Below are 21,475 nucleotides of genomic sequence, written 5' to 3'. Positions count from 1 at the left end.
CATGGCGGGCGGGGCGGGGGCGCGCGGGTGCGCGCGCGGCGTGAGGTGAGGGGTCACGGGGCGGGGCGGGGCGGGCGGAGGTCCATGTGGAGCGGGAGCGGCAGCAGGATCGGCATCAAGATCAAGATCAGGATCAGGATCAGGAGGAGGAGGAGAGTGAGCCGCCCACGCTGAGCACGGGGAGGCCGGAGCCGCACCCGCACCGCCGCCCCTGCAGGCAGCCAGTGCGGACGCCGGGCAGGCCGCGGGCGCACCATGAAGGGGTGAGTGCGGGGCTCGGCCCGGGCAGGCCCGCTGGGGCCGCCCGGGAGGGGAGCGGGAAGCGGGGAGCGGGGCGGGCCCCAGCGGCGAGGCGGACGGGAGGCGGAGAGGGCCGAGCGATGCCGCCGCCTCCGAGCTCGCGGAGTGCTGCGTCCCTCCCACCCTCTGGGTCGGGGCCCGTGGCGGCTGCGTGCCGAGGAGTCCTTTTGGGAGAGAAAACCCGGTGGTGCCGCCGTTGGCGCCCTTTGGCGCCCGAGCAGGAGCTGCCCGCGGGGCTCCCGCGCCGTCGCGATTGTGCCGCCGCCGGGGCGAGGATTCTCCGCACTCAGCCCCGCGCTGGAGCGCGCGGGACGCGGCGGCTCCTCGTGCTCAGGGGGAACCTGCCCTGCGGGGTCTGGCGGTCTCCGTAGCGGGCGGGGATGCTGTCCCGGCTGTCGTCCCTGTCTGGCGGTAGCAAAGAAGCGCCGCTCACTGAGCGAAAAAGCTGCCAGCCTCGGATGTGTGTGGTTTTGCAGTGCTATTGTGTGTAACATCCTCTTAGCACTTCTGTTGTTTTTTTAAGTTTTTCATTGCAACGTGGAGGCTGTACAGCGTGGATGGATGACAGACGAGCTGTGTTCTCTGCCATGTTTCTGTAGCACACCCGCTGCTTTGGGCCTGGCATTGCTTCTGTCTCCTGAAAACTGGAGATTTCAAATCTGGTTGGCTGAAAACACTGATTTCCTTCTCAGTGGAACGAGGCGGGGTTTTTGTACAGGAGAACGGAGGCCTTTACACTCACAGTTGTGCTTTGGTGTCAGATGACCTGCCTGACCTTGTCCAGGTCACTTTGGGACAGGTTTTTCAATATATGCTAAGCCACCTCATGTTTATTAATTCCAGCATCACTTGTGTTCCACAAAATGTGCTTGTTCCAGTTCTGTGCCTCAGTTTCTTCTTAGATACAAAGGAAGCTTTCCCCAGCTATTTCTCAAAAGAGCATTAAACCAGTCCCTTTGGAACTGGTGTTATGCAATGATGGGTATTATTATTCCAGTTTGACAGCTTAAGGCAGGTTGAATGGAAGCTGAATCACTTAAGCTTTTACTAAGAAATGGTAAGGGGTTTAGCTTATTAGCAATAGGGGTGAGGTCATACAAGACTGCTTGATAACAGCCTCTTAGCTGGTTCTTACAGCATGTAAGCAGCCTCAGGCATCGTCAGGGGCTGGGAGGTTGTCTGTTGAAAGAGGTTCAGGGATAATTGCAAATAAACTCTCAGCTGACATAAAATGGTGTGTTTGGGGTATTGGACAACCCTTTATCCACCTGCACCACCCTACATAAATGGGGCAAGGTGGAGTTTGCAGGAAGAACAGCAGCACAGATCAGCGAAGGTGAGGTGGCAGTTGACACGATCCTTGTTCCACAGTGCTCCCAACAGACCTGGGTTTCCTTTTATCCTTTATTGACTGTTCTGCCCTTTGCTGCTGCTTAGCATTGCCTTGGTTGTATGTCAGTCATGGGACAGGGTTAGTGGGGCCTGGATGTGTGAGTGACAGAGCGGCCAAGGCGTGTCAGGCTGGAGCTATGGGGATCTCCTGCAGGACCCCGCCAGAGCTGTCTGCCATGCTCAATGCTCCCTGAGGAACTGAGCCTGGCTTTGCTTGTACTGATCAGGAGATCTCATTTCATGGACTTTTTTACTTATTGCAGCTTTTTTTTAAAACTAAAAGGCTATGGAGAAAAAACCTGCATACCACTCTTCTGCTTCCAGTGCACCCAACTTCATTTCTGTTACTTTACTTTTACTTGTAGGCAGTTTTACTTCTGGTTCAGCTGCTTTGAGTTCTGTACTTGGTATTTCTGCTCTTCTTGGTACTCTTTAATCTCTTTGAAGAACAGCATATTCCTGTCTTGCCAAAACACTGTTAGCATCACACAGCAAGTTCTGTTCCAGGGTAATTCATATTCCTTTGCAGATTCTCATATTGAATCCAGGTGTTCTCTAAAAATTCAGATGGAGGCAAATATGCCGACAGAGCTCAAATTGAAAAATAACCCCATTTAAATACAATGAGACTCAAAGGACTAGAGAATAGTTCAAAAGGAATGTATAAATTACACAGGGGTACTTTGAAACAAATCCATTTTTTTTTTTTTAAGTTACAAAGATCGGTGAAGATCCTGTCAAAAGATGGGTCCAAAAATAGATCTAAAGCTTCCACTCCCAGCATACAGAAACTGATGGGCTTGAAGGGATCTGGTCTGTCTTCAGTATTGAATCCAAAATTGTGGACAAATTCTTCTGAACAAACTGACTCCATCTGACTTTTTTCCTGGGAATGTATGCACTGCATTGTAACCCACACCACAAAACACAGAAATTATTTTGGAAGCTATTAGGACAGCTGATGTTTTATCAACTGTGATTATGAAGAGTCTACTTTGGCAGAGAAAGAATTAAAAAAGAAACAATCCAGTTCATTGTCATCAAATTTCAGATCTAAAAGACTGTGTAGTTAACATGTTGCTTGCAGTCTTCTTCCTTAGCTCTCTGAATTCGAAATATCATGTAGATGTGCATTAATAATACATAACAGGTTGTAGTATCTCTGTCATCAGGGTGTTTGAGGTTAGATGACCTCTTCTGTCTAGGACCTCTGGTTTCAGAAATAGTAGAAGATTTTTGTGCTTTCTCAGCTGCTTACAATTTTGTGGATTTTCTCTTATTTGATGAGTTAAGCACCAGCTTCTGAACTGGGAACTGCTCTTAGCTTCCACCTGGTTTTGTGAGACATGGCTTTATGTTCACTCTATCCTCACCTTCTGAATAATTTTGATAGATTAGGGTCTCATTATATTTCCCTTTTTTTCATAAACGTGACTTGAAAAACTGAAGTAATTCACTGCTCTGTTAGTGAACCTTGTGATTCTCTAGAGATTAGTTTATTTTTTCACTTATTATGTGTTATTGTTTGTTCTTGAATTTGAAAATCTATTTTATAGCTGTGTTTGCATAAGGAAAAATACTAGTGGAAGGGACTCAGGTTCCAGTGTCTGTAGCAATCTGGCTGTTTTTATAGAGCAGATGCAAATAATACTCCCTGCACTTTGCTGTTTTCATGGTGTTGATTCCCTTGTTGCTCAGTGGTTTTAATTACACTTGTTATGCTGCTGGTTTTAAGGAAAGAAAACTAAAAGTCTTGCATTGATTCTTGAGCATTTGCTGATTACTGTTCATGCCATTTGATATCTTAAAGTAAGGGTGCATTTCTGACTTGTTTCAGCTCAGGTGAAACCTATGAAAATCAGGCATCCAGCCTTTCCCTGATGGCCTTCCCTAAAAATCCCATTACATGAGGTTATTGCAGGACCTGTGTGCTCCAATGTGTGCATGTACCTGCACTGTGACCAGGATTGCCACATACATGAAGCTGGTAGTGTATGTTACAAGCAGGGCCCAGTGCTTGTGATCCTGTGCATGTGTTATTTTGTCACATTTTCCAAATCCCTCTCCAGTTTTGATAGGAAACACCTGGGAGATTGTCATGCTGCAGCACATCCTGAGCCATGTGGTGGAAAACTGAAACAGGGAGTGAATAGAGTGCTGTGCGTTAAACCAGCCTTAGAAATAAATGTGCACTACTTTTGGATATGACATTCCCAGGAGATTGCCTCTCAACTTTGTCATGTTTCCAGCTAAATCTCAGATTTTGTGGTTCCTAAGGCTCCTCCTGACTTGCTGTAGAAGAGTCTGTGGGCTGCATTTTTCGCAACAGGTACCTGCTGCCCCAGAGAACTTCCTAACCCTGAGATTTTGTAGGCTTGTGCTGCTCTGGCTGCCTTTGTAGGAGAGATATCACAGCTGGGGAGTAGTGAACATAACAGAAAAAAAAAACAAACTATATTGTTTTTGAAGTGTGGGGAACCATTATGAGTCATCTCTGATACCTCTGCTTGTTTTGCCCAGATTCAAGGAGTAAACCTTTCAAGGTCTCGAGGATGATCATGTTTCTGAGGAGAACAGGGAAGGTTTTTTCCTCTGCTGAATTAGTATGACAGAGTTTGTGCAGAGCTGCTGAATTGTTTCCGTTTGCTCGGCACAGTGCTAAGCTTAACACATATGGGAGGAAGTTCCAAGTTTATGAGAACTGCTGAATGGTCATGTACACTGGAGGTGGGACAAAAAGGGTAATTAAGCTTGAAAATCACTTTATTTTTAGGCTTTTTCTGAACCTAGAAATGTCCAAGTATGAGCTATAGTCTGCATTTATTTTCATGGATAGACCTTGACTATATGAAAGCTTACGAACGGCTTAACAGCTTCTACGTGAGTTTATAAAAAACTCAGTGTAGTTTATTATAGGTACTTTAACCTGATTTATAACTCTGACCACTTTGAGTTTAATTCCATAACCAGATGAAGACATTCCACGAAGTAGGAAGGATTGGGAGGGTAGGAAGATAGTAGAGGGATTGTAGCCATTTTACTGAAGCACTTTAGACCCCAGTCTTGTGCTTTGAGTACTGTTTGACCATTCGGTTCCTTCTGTGTATAGATGTGTCTTGGTAGTTTGGGACATTTATGTGAAAAATGTACCAACATTAATTGATAACCAAATGCCACAGACTCTGCTGCCATCTCCTGAGAACAAGAAATTATGCATCCTCCTTTGCCACACTAAATCCCCTTTAAAATGGGGAATAACAGGTGATGGGTGAGCCAGAAAAGTACTTCAGTCCAAGTGAAAATCATTCAGAAATTGAAGAGCCTGCCCATTTGGCAAGCGTTAGAAGTGTTCAGACCAATAATCTGAAAAGGCTCTAGATACTGTTATCCAGAAGAGGAAAGAATATAAAAAGTTGGATCTTTATGTTTGTTTGGGAATTGATAAGAGAGAAGTGCAGTACTTCCTTGCATCCCTCCTGCTCTAAGTGAGGCAGGCAATGTCAGGATTACTTTCTACTCCTGTCTGGAAAAGAAAAAATGACCCATGTGGGAGTTGGTTGTGAAGCAGCAGAAGTTTGTCAGGAGGGTGTTTGAGGCAGGGAAGCCAGGGGTAAGAGAGAGTCTGTGCACAGAAGAATACCTGATTATTTGGAGACTCTTGGCCTTGAAGACCTGAGAGCAGAGAAACACAGCAGTGAAATGGGGTAACTGTGTATTTGTATCAAAGCATATTGAATTAATTCATTATGAGAAGGAAATTATACTTCAGGCTTTTTTGAAAATAGAGCCAAAATCATTTCCACAGCACTGTCACTAGGCAACTAAGATTAAGATACTTGAATTTTCCTGGGGGCAGAGTATTTATTTCTTTAATTAATTGAAATGCTATGCTTCATAGTAAGATCTTCATGCATGAAGTACTTTGTGAGCTCATTTGGCCTTTCTTCTTCTCCTTGTTTTTTTCCAGGCTCCATGAGATTTTTTGCCCTTAGCAGACTAAAATCTCTAACCCTGAAAAAAATTCTGATTTCTGCCATCTGAGCATTGTATTTATGTTCTCTTGAGTGTATGAGACCAGGACAGCAGCTGAAGGCTTGTGAAAATTTTCTCTAAATGGCATTTGGAATTGTCAGCAAAGATTACAAATTAAGTTGAAAATGGCAGTTAAAAGAGATTTTTTTTTTGTTTTAGATATTTGGCACAAATTTTATTCAAGAACAATTAATTCTTAGTTAAAATTAGGAAAAGAACTGGGGGGTTAAATGATTGCTGCCCTAGAAGTGTTTTTAAGGCAAGCACATAAAACTGATAGCACATTCAGTTAATTTTTCACGTTATGTTATTAATATAATGTGTGATTTGAACACCTTGCAAACCCAACTCTGGGACTGCAATCCAAAGTATAGGTAGGAAACCCATAAAACTGACTTTTTTTTTTTAATCACTATTCTAGAGGACAAAGGTATTTTTAAAGGAATGTATTTTCAGTGACGTATAGAAATAGTTTGTGTGAAGCAGAAAAATTATTTTCTCCTGGTATATCAATTCCTGAGTTTGTTACCTATGTACATAAAAGAAGTGCCCTCAAGCTGTATATCTGTAAAGGTAAGGTACTTTGTAAGCATCACTTCTATTTTGAATTTGAAGGTAAGCTTATATTCTTACCTAATGATCATCAGGTACTTCATGAACACTAATTAGCAAAGGGTCATGATTGTTAGATCTGGGGGCACTGAGGATGTGGAAAGGAAGAATTATCTATAAAGTCTCTCAAGATATAATTTGTAGAGGCACAAAACTAATTTTGAGGAATGCTGTTTCAAAATAGTGAAGTACCTCTGTTTAGCAATCATGGATCAAAATCAGTGTTCTTGGGAGCTTACTTTAGAGCAGCAACAAAGAGTTGTGGTTTCTGGCAGCCCTTTATCTGCCCTTTTTCTGTGATTGCAGACAAGTTGTTTCCTCTTTCATATGATATTGGTGTACGTGGGATAGGCTGATGAAATATTTAGGCCTTAACGTTATGAGGTGCTCTGGAGCAGCAGAATTTTATGGACAACTAAGTGATATATGTATCTGCTTTTCTGTTCTAGACCAGCTACGTTTATTTTTGCTCTTTTACAGTTTGAAAGTTCTATCAGCTGGGCATAGTGATTCCTACTCTTTGTATCCATGTACAGAATAAGATAGCTTATAATTTTCTCAGGAAAATTTATTTTTCACTTGAAGATTTGAGACTTAGGGCATGTTTCAGCTGGAAAAACTGAGGCTATTATAGCATAATTTTGCTTCTTGCATGTGAAGACTGCCTAATCTTTTGTATGTGGTCAAGTTTTGTGGTCGTGTTGAAGCAGAGTAAATGATATGATATCCAGGTATAATGAAGAAACTTGGCTTTTTTTTTAATGATAAAGGGAGAGGCAGCCAGGGTCTGTTGTATGTCTTGGGGAATTGTGATGCATGACATTGAAACCTGTTCACAGTGAGATCCAGTCTTGATTCCAAGTCTTGAATGAAGTCTTCTGGTAATTCTGATTCTAAAGTTGCTTTGTTTTCATCTGTACATCATTGTGCTCTTCTGCAGGCCAGAACTGAGGTAGCATCCAGCAGGGTATCAGGTGTCATGCAAAACATGTTTTCAATAGTAAGCAAGACTAAAGAAGATCAGGGTCTCAGACTAAATTGCTGAGACTTTTTGCATGCTAGGTTTGTACTTATCCGTCGGATTTTCTGACAAGTGAAGCAGAATAGATATGCAGCCCACAGATATTTGAGATAATTGAAAACATTCTGATCTCCCCACAAGAACCTAGACTAATTTGTGTGTGTGGCAAGACAGCTCATCTATTAAAACACAAACAAACCTTAAAGAAAAACAAACCAATCAAAAACCCCACCAAAATCCCAACAAAAGAGCCCCTAGGAAAGGCTCTTTTGGCCTTGGAGTAGAATCCAAGCAGGGCCACACCCTTCAGGTCTATAACCTTCATAGTTCTGGTTTGGTTTTATTTTATGAGTGGATTATGCTGTCTAGACTCCTGATTTGACTTAAAAGTCAAAATAGAAGCATTAAAGCATGCTGGCCGCTTAGCAGGTGGCAAACCTTCACTGAAGTCCTCTTAATTTGTTAGGGCCCATATCTCTGTGCTGCCTCTCCTGACTTACTCCTCAGTAGGTTTTGCAAGTTTCAGATACAGTTCTGCTAAATTTAGCCTACCAGATGCCTTCAATAAGCCTGAGCCCAGCTATCAGTTACATGGAGATCTGTTTCAGTCAGGCACGTCCCTCTGAGGAGAGACTTGCACTATTTAAAGGTGAATGAGACTGAGATTCTTACAGCATTAAGAAACTCGAAATTTGCCCTTTTTCTCCCTGATGTTGGTTCTAAACTAGTGTTCAGCACTTGGCATTCCCAGGGAGTGAATCTGTGCTTCCTCTTGAACTGTAGCTGGAAACTGGCTGCCTCTCGAGCTGTCATTCTATATAGCAGGTCTGCTTCAGTATATGTTGAGCAGCAAAAGGCAGTCCTAGCATCAATAACACTAATGTCTCATGTAGCCTGTGTTGCTTCCACCAGTATCAATGTAAAACATTGTAGGAAAAATAGACTGTTCAATTCACCTGTAAGCTGCAGGCAGAGCAATGCAACTGCAGCAGGACTAACTAGATTGCATTTGGTCTTACAAAATGTATGAGGCTTTTTCTAGCCTGGAGTGCCTGGAGGATCTTAAGACACTGGCATGCAAGAGCAGGAGTGTTAATGTCAATGTTCTGGGCACTCATCCAGTTTCAGGAAGTGGTGCCTGTCACCCCACTGAAGTCGCACTTCTGTTCAGATTTTGTGGATCACTCTTCACTTCCACTCTTACATCGCTGGGGAGTGTTGCTGTGCACTTTTAGCAGATAGTAGCCTGTGCACCAGGAATTGATTTAATTTTCTAGTGAATTCTCAAAGTGTTTTTTTTCCCCAATGACCAAGTCATGGAATGTAGCAGTTGTGGAAAATGCAAACGTAGTCCTAGGATATGTCAGGAAAATACTTCCAGTAGTGACAGAAAAAACTTACTGCCATTGGACAAGACAATAACATTGGACTGTTATAAGCAGTTTTGGTTAGTCATGTTTAAGGAAAATCAAGTTTAATCAGAAGGAATGTAAGGAAGAGCTAGTATGGTGATAGTAGGAATTAAGAGCCAGTCTTACAGGAAGAGGCCAGGAGCTTGGCTTTTGTTAGTAGAAAGGTACGAAGAGATGATGACAACTCTCTGAAAAGACCTGTGCAATGGTCCCCATTGTCTCCAAACAGCATAGAGGTAGATTTGAGTACTGGAATAACTAACTGAGAATAATGGTAGGTTGAGAACAGCCTTACGGTGGAAGATGTTTAAGTGACTTCAGAAAACTCTTATTTCATTGAAGAAAGTGTGTGGATTTGTAGAACTCTGCAGTAGTAAGGGGCCTGACCTGATAAGCCAGGAGTCTCTCATTCTGTGCTAAAAACAATTGCTTGGGATGGGGTGACTGGCTTATCCTGGCTTTGATATCTAAGATGGAGTACAATTGGCTGTTGCATCCTCCATGGAGTGCCATTTGAGCTGTAGGGTGCCAATAGCAACTGTGGATCTTCTTAGGAATATTAGTGGAATCATAGGGTAAAATAATTTGTTAAGGAAGAGCATGTTCCTTCTGGGCACTTCAGGTTCTTTACACATCTTTATGTTCTCTCATATGCTAATTTGAGGTCATAATTTTTTTCTTTGCAACAGCAGAGGATAAGTGTTTCTGGTACACCTAGTTGGACTTTAGCTGACATAGTAAACTTACTAAAGCTATTGATTTGGCTGAGACTTCACTTGAAGAAGGTCTAGTTGTAAACAGCTGTTGAAAATAAACTAATAACAAAAATACAGAAAAAACAAAAATAACAGAAAAGACCCCAGAAAGCTGTTTGCTTTACTCTGGTGAAAAGAAGGGAGTGATAATTTTGAGTCCTTTGTTACAGTGCTTTGTCTTGGCTATTGGAGTAGGTTTTTTAAGTGAAGTATTAGAATCAAAGTGCATATTGTTCTTTGATTTATAAAGTGTAGCACAATATTCCTAGACTGTGTTCACAGATGTACTGGATAATATACATCCCTGTCCTCCTCTTGCACAGTAGTTCCAGTTTAAACTGGGGTGAACTGGCCCTTCTGTTCAACTACCAATTAGTTCTGCCTTATGATAACCTTTTTTCTCTTCTTTATGCTGGCAGAGAACTTGTTTGGTGAACACAATCAGGGGACTGATGTGGGTTAAAAATAAACTTTCTTTTTTTTTGTCCAGGTTAGTTTTAATGGGTGTTGGTTCACCACATTGTTGCACAAACATTTGTGGTAGCAAGAGGACAGAAACGAGTGGCTCAGGAACAGCAAGACTGCTGCTTTCGGCAGCAGTGGGAGCTTTCCCATGATTTTACTCGAGACCCCTGTGGCACTTTTGCCACATGGTCCTCAGACAAAATGATGCATTCTCATTATGTGGGTCTTCCTTTCCATGTTCTTATTTAATTTATGTATTAAATGGTTTTGCGCATAATAGATGTGGTGCTGATTTAATCAGACAGTGTTATCCATTAAAGTAATTTATGGTTTGAGTACACACTATTTAAACATATATATTTAGCATATTGATTTATGCTTCCTGCAGTGTTTCTCAAATCTCTTTCGTATTATTCTCCATGATAAGATACTGTCCCTGGTGCAGTTCTTGCAAGGACAAACCAGATAGTGACAGAGCGCAGGAGATGACAGGAGGCAGCAGTGAATGTGGCAAGTGGTGAGAAAGGGGGAAGTCCAGGGGCTCGGGGAAATGTGTCAGCAAGTGCCTTATAGCCATCTACTGAGAGAGCTCATTTCTCTGGCCTGATGCCAGCCTCAGAGGTGATATCTTGGCTCAGCAGCTCCCAGCCTTAGACTCTGCTGCTGCATTTATTTATTTGTTCTGTCTGGAACCATCTTGGTGGAGATGCATTTTCTGGCCATGTTCCCTTTCTTAGCCATCTTGTCCTGGCTGTCTATGGTAATATATTTTAGTCCTGTTGCACTGTCATCATAAATATTTCATAGTGACTGTCTTCTAATGCCTGGTTTGTTTGATTAGTAGCTAATTAATCTTAAAATAATATTAGAAAACACTACCTGGGCATGGTCTGTGTCAGGGATTTTTGCTCAAAAGGAGACATGGTGTATAGGGGCTTTGTTGTGAGTTCATCATGCTAGCATTGCTGATCTACTGAAGCTTGGAACTACTGGTGGGTTTTGTATCACCAAGGTTAACTTAGTGTTATTTGCAGAAGAGCTCTAGGCTTTCAGTAACTGAGTAAGAATGTGAGGTTTGTCTCTTCCCTTACTGACTTTCGGCACTGCAGCTCATCTGACCTAGTTGGGCAATTGAGACCCACTCCCTTTGGTTTCTATTGTCATGTAGACTGCTGCAAAAGGGGCTCTTCAATCTTCTCTCCTAGTACAAGATTATTGAGCTGCCTTACTCCAGCAAAACTCTTCCACAGCCACAAATATACCCAGGAACCCACATGCTGCAGTTTTACTCCTGCCCTTTGTGAGGAAAAGGCAGTAGCACTGCTGGCTGGGGTCAGAATTTGCCTTCTGCGAGCCTGAAGAAGGTCTGTTGTGCTAAGCTGAGCAGTTGTACCAAGCCGGGCATAAAACAAGTACTACAGTTTCTCCACCATGTAATAACAGTTTACACTGGGAGTACTTCCATAGTGTGAGAACATCATCCTTATTAGCTCAGGACTTTCTTTGTGTCAGAATATAATTCTCAAAGGGACTTGGGCAAATGAAGAAAGGAATCTTGAGAGCAAACAGTGTCTTTACTGCTGTTTGGGTAGAAAACCATCTGCTTGCCCATATCTATTCAGTAAAACAGGGCTGATATGAACCTGCAATTGTGTGCTTTTCTAATTCCATGTGCACTGGCTTTGTACCTGCCTACATATTCTGGTGGCCATTTGGAAAAAGATTTTTATTATCTTGGTCTTTTTATTTTTCATTCTTGTAGTCAGTGTTAAAACTGCTTGCGCTCACCCAAAGGTAACTAATCTCTTTTTTGATTTTTTTAAATTCTGTGTGTATAGTGTTTCTGTCAGGAAGTTAGTCTTAGAAAAGAGAGAAGCTTGGTCTATTTCTTGTCAATATTATTCAGTGTATTTTAAGATTGTGGTTCTGCTCTCAGCAAGAATAAAGATTTTAGTGATGATCAAACTAGATGCAGGTATCACCTGGAGAAGGCCACACTTGCATATTAACAGGCTTAATATATTTGTTGCATGCAATACTGTTGATTTTTAGAGACAGATGTCTAGTAATGTCTTTGTCTAAGCTTAAGCTTTATATTGATAGGTGGAAAAATTGAGGCTGTCTTTGAAGCATGGATAAGGACTTCATTTCCTTGGTCTCTGTTCTAGATTTCTCTAGTTTTGTTCTAGCTTTGTTCCTCCCATATTTTCTTTGGTTGGGGTTTTGTTTTGGCTTGGTTTTTGTTTGTTTTGTATCTTGATGATCAGAGGGCAGATGAGTGGGATAATGTTAAAGCTAATACTTCTGCACAGATGCATGTTCTCCTGTTTCCTACCCAGTAAAACCATACATATACTACAGAATGTTAGTGTTTAGTGTGGCCTGAGAAACTTCTGACTGTATAGAACTGAAACTAGGTTTGGCACTTAAATCAGCCACCAGCATAAGACTTGGTTATAGGAGTTGGATGTGGCTGTTCAAATATATATTGAACTGACTATTATAGGTGGGTCAGTTCTCTAAGCATAAGCAAAATAATTAATCTTGGGTATCCTTAAAACTGTTGCAGTATGACAGATGTTAAGCATGTTTTGATTTGTTCCAGTAGCCGGATCGAGCTGGGAGATGTGACGCCACACAACATTAAGCAGCTGAAGAGGCTAAACCAGGTCATTTTCCCTGTCAGCTACAATGACAAGTTCTACAAGGATGTACTGGAGGTTGGCGAACTTGCCAAACTAGGTACAAATGTTCTTGCCAGTAATTGTGGGCTGTGTTGGCAGAAGTGGTCATCATTGCTATCCGTAATGATTTTGGATAGCAGCTCCTATTTAGTTGTTTTACATCGTGAAAAATAACTGTTTAAGAACCTCAAAGAAGCTGCAGAAGGTTCTGCTTTCAAAGTAGATTACATCCTATTGAGAGTAGGCATGTTTTCTGTTCCAGAAGAAAACAGTTGTGTATTGCCAGCTTACCTCCTGATGTCATTGCTGGTTGGTGTGAATAGTAATAAGCAACCACTGTGTCAGAGCACCACTGGTGACTTCATTCCAAGTGTGAATCCACAATGTATGTTATTTTATCTGGATAGGAGAATTAGCAAGAGGGGAGGGAGGGAAGAAGGAAGATATAGGGTGTAAATGAAAGAGCTGCATGTGTAGTTTGAGACTTGTTACTGATAAACCTTTGTTTCCCTCCTGGCAGCCTATTTCAATGATATTGCAGTGGGAGCAGTGTGCTGTAGAGTGGATCACTCCCAGAATCAGAAGAGACTGTACATTATGACACTTGGATGCCTGGCACCCTACCGAAGGCTAGGAATAGGTAAGGAAAGTGCTCTTTTGTGTATGAGGCATCAAAGAAACCAAATTGCTGTCCAGCTTTCTAAATGCTCTTTCAGATTTTTAATTGATGTGCACTTCAGACTACTGATTTCTTTGGAGGGGACTTGGGGAAAAGAGTATGATTTATGTGTTCATTTTCCCCTACCTTTCAGAAATGAACTTTGTGTAGAAATTTTTAATTTGGGATTTCAGACTATATTAATATTAGCCAGTATGCAAGTCATACTTAAGTAGAGCACAACATTCGTTCATTGGCTTCTCCTTTCACTCTTCTAAATATAGGGGCTTTCTATTTATTTTGTCATTATCCCTACTGATTATTGCTGCTCAGGGGTAGCACCTGCTTTTTGTCTATGCTGCATTTAATTCTTTGCTCCACATTGTAAATCCATAAGACAGATTAATCGAAACCTTAATCAGTTTGCTTTGCTTCAATCCAACAAACTGGATTGAAAATATAACTTTATCTTAAATTATTTTACTAGGTCTGTAGTAGAAAAGCTTCCTAGTGTCCTCACGGCTTTATACAATGTTTTGGTTATATTTTGAGCTGAGTTTGAGACTTTGAAACTAGTATTAAAATAAGCTGATTTATACATATGCTTCTGGGCTGTTGTGATTTGTATTTCTTCTTCAGAGAAACAATGAATTAAGGTTTATGAGCAGTCAGAGAGAGAGTGAAATATTTAACATCATGTTTTATTTGCGTTTCCTAGTTTTCACACTATAATTTTAGTCTACCTACAGTTAACCTGCCTCTCCTCAAGGAATCACCTAGCTAAGTACAGACTAAATTGTGCCCTTCTAGTTTTCTTAAGTATGTCTTTATCTTTTGTCAGGAACTAAAATGCTGAATCATGTCTTAAACATCTGTGAAAAAGATGGCACTTTTGACAACATCTATCTGTAAGTAAATGAGTTACACTCATGCATTTTTTGAGAGATGATAAAGGTAGATATGGGAGCAAAGGGATGGATATAAGTGTGGGTTTAGTGTATATTTTAGTGAAGTCATGGAACATCTTGTAAGTACTAGCAAGAAAGCCAGGGGTCGTATTCTGGGCTTCTTCTGTCATGCTGAGAAAACCAAAAGCGTGCTTGCTTTAGAAAGAGTTCTGCAAATTTGCTGAATTTGAAAATAATTTACTTACAAAATTACATTCTAGAGCAAAATTCCACTGTAAGACACAAAAGAAAAATAATGTTTTAGAAAGGATTTTAGTTTTATCATACAAGGTCATCTTCAGAATGGAAAATACTGCAAGTTTTGATGCATTTGCTTTTTGTCTTTTATGACAGCACTGTGTGGGTTAGAATATCAGAGATGCTTACAAACACTCAAAGTTTACATTCAGCAATAAGGCCCAACTGCTGTTCCCATTCTTGAACCACTGCCAGGTCATCTATTCGTGCACCAACACAATAAACTAGATCAGTGCCCCGACCCAGCTGGGGAAGCTGTTTTCAGTTTTGTTTCTGGGTGTTGTTTTTTCATTTGTGTTTTTGGGTTTTGGGAGTGGTTTTCTTGTGCTTTGTTTTGTTGTTTCTTTTTTTAAAAAACAACTGCATGTCTGCATAAGTACTTGGCACAAAGCAGACAAGAGAACAATGACTGGGGTAGAGGGCAGTCACCCCAATAGTCCCCGTGGAAACAGAGTCTGAAATCCATAAATACCAGGACTATGCTTTTTCTTTGCTGCTGGTTTTTCCTGTGCATTGGTGTCTGTGTGGTTACCAAGTGATGCAGTTTTTGGCCTGATCGCTTCTCTGATTCAAACTCCTTCATGTCCGTCACTGCCTTGGCCGTCACACCAGTGCAAGCATGAGTGCACTGCTAGGGATAGGCCACAGCAGGTACAGCTTGGATGGACTTGCATTGCCACAGAACTACACCCCCGAATACTTGCCAGGACTGTGGAAGATGCTTTGTAAGGAGTGTTTCATACACTGATATCACTGTAAATGGAGTGACTTTCTCCTCAAATTTAGTCCACTTCTGCCATGGAGGTGTGAATTCTTCCACATCCTCCACTGTTGGTGCTTTGTGCCATCTCTGTAGGAGGAACGTGTTTTAGAGGTGTCTCAGTAAAATTGTTTTTGGCTTGTGTTCCTGCCCTCCTGCTTTAGGAGAAGTGGTAATGAACTCTCTGAGATGCCTGCTAACAGGACAGGGCTTTCCTTTTTACTTTGGCACATTACTGTGTGAACAGTGAAGGAAGTGTTTGCTGATCCTAATGCAAAAAAAAAGCCAAAATCCTTAATAATCCTTCTTTACACTTCCCAGACTAAGGATTCTGGCTTGACAGTAAATAACCCCCAAAATTGGGCTAAAGTTCTTTCAGTGGCCCATTGATTTTATTACTGTGTCTATTGCTTGTGCATCTTCTATCTGAAGATATTATGCAGCTTAGCACCAAACTTGATATCAGTGCCTAAATTTGTCTTTATTAATAAAGCTCCTTTGTAGCTTTTTTTATGCTTATTTGGCTCAATACTAAAATCTTTTGTTTTGTTCTGCTGTTGCTTCCACAGTTATTTTGGTTCTATGGTTATGCAGTGTGTTGTCATGGCAGTGATTCATGAACTTAGGCAGTGTCCACTGAATTTCAGGAGTGTTTAATGAATGCCTTCTGTTGAGCCTAACAGTTTTCTTTCTTTTCACTCTTACTTTTACTTTTTTTTTTTTTTTAAACAAAACTTGTGCAAATAAATGTCTTGGTCACTTTGGATAAAGAACTGATGGCTGTTTTGGAGACCTTAAAACATGCTAGCAAAATCTGTAAAACTGTAGGGGAAGTAAATACAAGGGAAAAGGACTTTGTAAATCCATAGGACTGTTTTGTATTACAGCTTTTTGTGAAAAGAGAGGAGTAGTTAGAGTAGAGCAAGGTGTTAAAATCATATCAAACACCATTGCCAGCTTTGTTACAGTGTACTGGGATTATCACTGAGACAACTCCTCTAGTCATCTGCAAAGTGTTACTACAGGAGGTTAAAGCTGTGGAAACTGTTACACATTTCCATAAAATATCTGCCCATATTGCTTTATTAAGAAAAATTGAAATTACTGAGGTAGTAGTGCTTCAGAGTCTATCTGCTATTTTGTGTTCCTTGAAAGAATTATACTGAGGGGAAACATTTACTACTGTTCACAACCATGGGCCATCCAGGAGCTGAGTGTTAGCCCAGAATTAAATTAGGAAGACCAACATTTCCAGTCTTGGATTTACAGTGCTGTTCTTGTCTCTATCTAGATAGCTGCTTTTCTTGTCTTTGATTATTCTGAGAATGCAGGTAGAATACTGACCCCTGTCTCTCTATGCCCTTTTTTGTCCCAGGCATGTCCAGATCAGCAACGAATCTGCAATTGACTTCTACAGAAAGTTTGGCTTTGAGATCATTGAGACGAAGAAGAACTATTACAAGAGGATAGAGCCTGCAGATGCTCACGTGCTGCAGAAAAACCTCAAAGCCCCTTGTCTTGGCCAGAATGCAGATGTGCAAAAGACCGACAACTGAACAAAACCCCAGTGGACACTTTCTTGCACTTGCTTGTCGCCAAATAAGGAAAGAGAGGCCTTGGGGTTTTTTTTGGGTTTTTTTGTTTTGTTTTTTTTTTGTTTGGTTTTTTTGGGGTTTGTTTTTTTTTTTTTTTTTTTTTTTTTTGGTGGGTGTTTTGTTTTGTTTTTTTACTCCACCCCTTCACCTTAATTTTTTTTCTTGACCTCTCTCCAACAAAATGTAATGCTTCTTCCAAGGATTGTCCAGTCACGTTTGGGGTTGGGTTTTGGTTGGTGGGTTTTTTTTTTCTTTTTTTTTTCTTTGAGCTCTCCTTTCTGGTGTTTTTTGGTGGGTTTTTTTTTTTTTTGGTTTTTTTTTCTTTTGGTTTGGTTTTTTGGTTTTTTGTGGGTTTTTTTTTTTTTTTTTTTTGCATTTTGTTTTGTTTTGAGGGTGAGGTGCTTTTTTTTGTTTTCTGTTGGGTTGGGAAAAGGTGTGCAGGTCTCATTTAAGTTTGAGGTGTGGAGGGCTTGAGCAGGTTATTCTGATGACAAGTTTTCTTCAGAATTACTCTTTCAGTAACCAGAATGTAAACCCAATGGGGGGGGAGGGAAAAGGCAAAGCAATATCTTGTCCTTTGACTCCTACATTATTGTGTTTTTTATAACCTACAGGGTACTTTACTCTCTCCCATCCTTTGAATGTTACTTCAGTACTTCCCATTCTTCCTTTTAATCCCCCCACCTCAAAAAAGTATATTTAGTTCTTCCCAATATTTTTGAATATGGCTTTTTCTTCCATCTTTTGCTCAGAAGGGTGGGCTACTTTACCATACCTTTTCATGCTGTCTGGGCTGATCTTTCTGAATGCTTTTTTTAAATACTCCTCACCCAAGCTGGTGCTACACTTCTTAACTGACTGAGAGGAGGATTTAGAGTGGTCTTTGTTTTTTCTTGTTTTCATTTACTCTACTCCCAGCAGACTTGCTAGAGCAAGAGCTAGATCTGGTGTTGGCAAAAATAACCTTGTAAAAATATGAATCCTGAGGCAACACCCTTGCTTTAAAAATGGGTGAAATTATGCAGGGCTCATTGGCAGTTAGTTTTTTCTGTGTTATTGGGATGGAAAAAGTGACTTTGACTAGCTTAACAGCTTTGATGACATAAGGCAAACACCTGTCTCCAGATAACTTTGTTACAGCTACTGTATCTGTGGTGACAGATGTAAGGGTTGAGGAAACCAGGCAGCAAGGCTAAGAAGGCAGACATGAATCTGACCCTAATCACATAGCTTTGCAGGGTCTCCTGGATTTGCTTGGGATTGGCTTGACTTGTGTTTATGAGCTCCTTTGGGAGGAGGTGGTGAAGAACTGCACAGTTTTGCCCCTTTGAAGATTATTTTCCCCTTTCCCCATTCAGTAGTAATAATGCAGTTCTCCTCTGATGAGAGGGAGTTTGTGGAGCACTGGAGAAAGCAGCATATATTAGAGCATTTTATGGGTTTGGAAAATAGGCTGGCTGCCTTCTTCCTAGTACTGTAACCTTGAGGCTACAGTAAACTGTACTAAGCTCTGCTTTGCATCCTTTCATGCTTTGTTTGCGTGAATACCAGTGCTCCTTTCTAGGCACTGTTGCCAGCAATTTTATGTATGCCAATATAAATACCAGCTTGAGCTTGGACTCTTCTCCAAGCATCTGGGAAAGTGCACTGAGCTGAGACAACACCAACCTGCCCCATCCCTCATGTAGATGCTGAACTGTATTCTTTTCCTGTTTGTTTTTTAATGTTTATATCTGCATCTTGAATTCTTCCGCTCTGAAAGCCTCCAACCTGTAGTGTGCATTGCAGCATATATCTGGTTAGTAGGTGCTGTCCAGTTATTAGAAGGTGACTTGGGAACCAAGGATTCCAGAATGGGAATTGTGGTGAGGTAAGGGATGGCACCCCTCGCTGCATGGGACTTGGTCTTTGATACCCCAGGGGTGACTGTGTGAGCTGCTACACAATTACTCCTTCTTTGACAGAGGTGTGTAGCATTTGTTGAAGTGCATCTTGACAGATCTGCACTGGAAAACGGCTACTTAATTTGCTGAGTTTGCACTAATGGAGTCCTGGAGATGGGCAGGTGGCCAACATCAGCCCATCTGCAGGGCCTGAGCACCTGTGTTTGCAATGCTCAGTGGCAGACTCTTGTTAGAAAGATGCAACCGGTTCCCTTGGCAGAGGCAGCCTAGTTTTGACAATTGCTAGGGTCTGCTCCTGGTGGTTATGCTGGCAGTCCAGCACTTTCTAGAAAGGGATGTATTGAAGCACAATTAGCTTGTCATATGCCAACATAGTTTCCCTGGCCATCTGTAGACCAAACCAAGAGAAGTATGTGGAGGGAGAGAGAGATAGTATTGTATTTGAGGCTGTTTGTGCAGCACAGCTGTAACTCAGACCATAGCTGCCTCTGGTGCCAAGCAAAGTGCTCTTCATTCTTCTAGAACTAAGTGGTAAGTGTTTGGGTTGGGTAGATGGGCGTGGGGATATGAACTCTTAGGATTTGCTGTTGTCGTAGGCTTCCACAAATCAGTGTGTTTCACAGACAGTTTTTCTTCAGGTTTAAAAGTACAAGTCTGATGTCTGAACTTACTTGGATTAACCTTTGTTTGTCTCTTTTTGCTTTGGGCTGCCATTATTCTATGAATGTATCCATGAGAACAATTCTTAAAGCTCCTATTCCACAGCAGACCTTCCTCACTGTAACTTCTGATAAAACGTTTTGTAGGAGGTGGAAGAGAATAAATCTAAGACATCTTTTCCCAAGCAATTAATCCTGGAAAACAGTTGTTGAATCTTGAATACAAGGTTTAATCTGAATCTTAAGAAAACTGTGTTCTTGTACATGGATAAGGGCAAGCGAAGGTCAATAGTTCTGGATGACAAACAGTTGTATTTTATTAGTCTATCAGTTGTGTTGAGTGAGGGAAGAAAATGCTGTATCTTAGTGCTGTTACCCAGAGACACTGAAATTGTATGAAGTATGGGCTTACTGCAGGAAGTTACTTTGATTGTTGCTGCAGGAGGACATCCTTCTAGCTTGAAAATAACAGCTTGTGAATAACTGAATTTATCCAAAGTTGGGGGTTTCAGTGGGGGAAAAAAAAAACACCAGCACCTCCTGTTCTGGATGAAGATCTAGCAAGAAAAATGTATGCGACTAACAGCTTTAGAGTGTAAATTGTGTATATACAAGTTATTCCTGAATCTCTGCAACTGGCTTTGTCATTCATCAATTGAAGTATGAAGATATTACCTACAAAAATACTCCTATTTGAGGAAACCATGGTACAGGAGAGAAGGAATAATCCAGAAGAGAGATCACTCATTTTTGGGAGAGATAAGGGAGAGAATGTATTTAGTGTATACAGAAACTGGCTGAGTTGACATGATGCAGCTAATGGTTAAACCTGCCAACTAAATATGACATACTGTTACAATTGAAACAAACGTACATGATATTCTGTTAAATCTTGATGGTGCCCTGTGTCTAGTAAAAATTTGATGCCCCAAACTGTTTTATTCTCCCCCATGTTGTAATCCAGGGTCAGCTGCTATGCACAATGTCTGTGTTTTGTAAAGTGTTTGCTGACTTGGATGTTTCTTTTGAATTTGCAATTGCTTCCTGATTAATTTGGCTAAGACCACCCCTAGTCTCTTGAGTTAAGATTTAGTGAAAAGTATGCTGTATGCAGTTTACAGATGCATTCTCAATGTTACAAGTTAAGTTGAAGGGGGTGAAAATTCTTTACAATAAGATGGTCCATTTTTAATCTATATCATTGCCCTTGTTGTACATCAGGAGCATGTTTTTGTTTTTCTCAAACTCTTTAGAAATACTGTTCAGAATAAACGTGCACTATTTGAGTTATGTCATTTACAACTTGTCATGTGCATTTTTTTCTGTCCAGCTGTTTCCTTCTCCATTCAGATATAGACTTCCTCAGATGTTTCATAAACTCTATAACTCAGAAGATTTCTAACATGAACTGTATGTTGGGCTGCTATAATGAATGCCAAGGGTGTCTGACAACTGTGCAGAGTGAGGTCTGTTTGTTTTCCCTGAAGTTATAAGCCTTTCCTCAGAGATCTGTCTTGTGGGGTAGGAGGGAGGAGAACAACTGTTCTGGATTATTTTTTATTGATTAGTGAGCACTTTGGAAACGAAAAGATCAGGTATCAAGAATTCCGGTTTGGGCTTTATAGGTTAAAAAGTTTAAAGTATTCCAATTAGCTGCTAGCTATACCAAATCTTGACCAGTCTTTGAAAAAATCATGGTCCATATTTGTAAAAGTGACTGGTCTTACTATGCAGCACATACTCTTCCCTACTGTCTTTTCTCATCAATGTGTTTAAAACTCATCTCTTTTCTTAACAATTCCAGTCTCTTCTGTTAAAGCTATTTTCTGTCTGTAACTTCACTGTGCTCCTCTGCTTTGAAGTGCCATTTTTGAAGTGATGATATTGCACTCTCATTCTGGATGAAAAGAGGTGTTTCCCTAAATATTCTATAGTGTATTCTTTTCACTTAAATAAGTTCCTCTGGAAACTGCTTTATCAACAGATGGAGTTGCTGCATATTCATTAGAATGATGTGCAAA

General features: G+C 41.0%; 1 protein-coding gene across 3 annotated transcripts; it reads left to right on the top strand.

Moving 5' to 3' along the window:
• The first annotated feature begins 51 nt into the window (after positions 1–51).
• NAA50 (N-alpha-acetyltransferase 50, NatE catalytic subunit) lies at positions 52–20,756 on the top strand. 3 transcript variants are annotated; one of them, XM_079302744.1, is made up of 5 exons: positions 52–263; positions 12,598–12,731; positions 13,194–13,313; positions 14,173–14,239; positions 16,672–20,756. In XM_079302744.1, exons 1-5 carry the CDS (start codon positions 256–258, stop codon positions 16,850–16,852), a joined length of 510 nt encoding a protein of 169 aa, XP_079158870.1. In that variant the 5' UTR covers positions 52–255; the 3' UTR covers positions 16,853–20,756. The 3 variants fall into 3 exon arrangements, with proteins under 3 accessions (XP_079158870.1, XP_079158869.1, XP_079158868.1); XM_079302743.1 differs by having other exon boundaries at positions 12,595–12,731; XM_079302742.1 differs by lacking the exon at positions 52–263 and having other exon boundaries at positions 12,545–12,731.
• Positions 20,757–21,475: the final 719 nt, after the last annotated feature.

Source organism: Erithacus rubecula (assembly GCF_903797595.1).
Source record: "Erithacus rubecula genome assembly, chromosome: 1".
Taxonomy (NCBI): Eukaryota; Metazoa; Chordata; class Aves; order Passeriformes; family Muscicapidae; genus Erithacus; species Erithacus rubecula.
The sequence above is the reverse complement of the archived record's forward strand: the minus strand, read 5'-3'. Positions and strand labels throughout refer to the sequence as shown.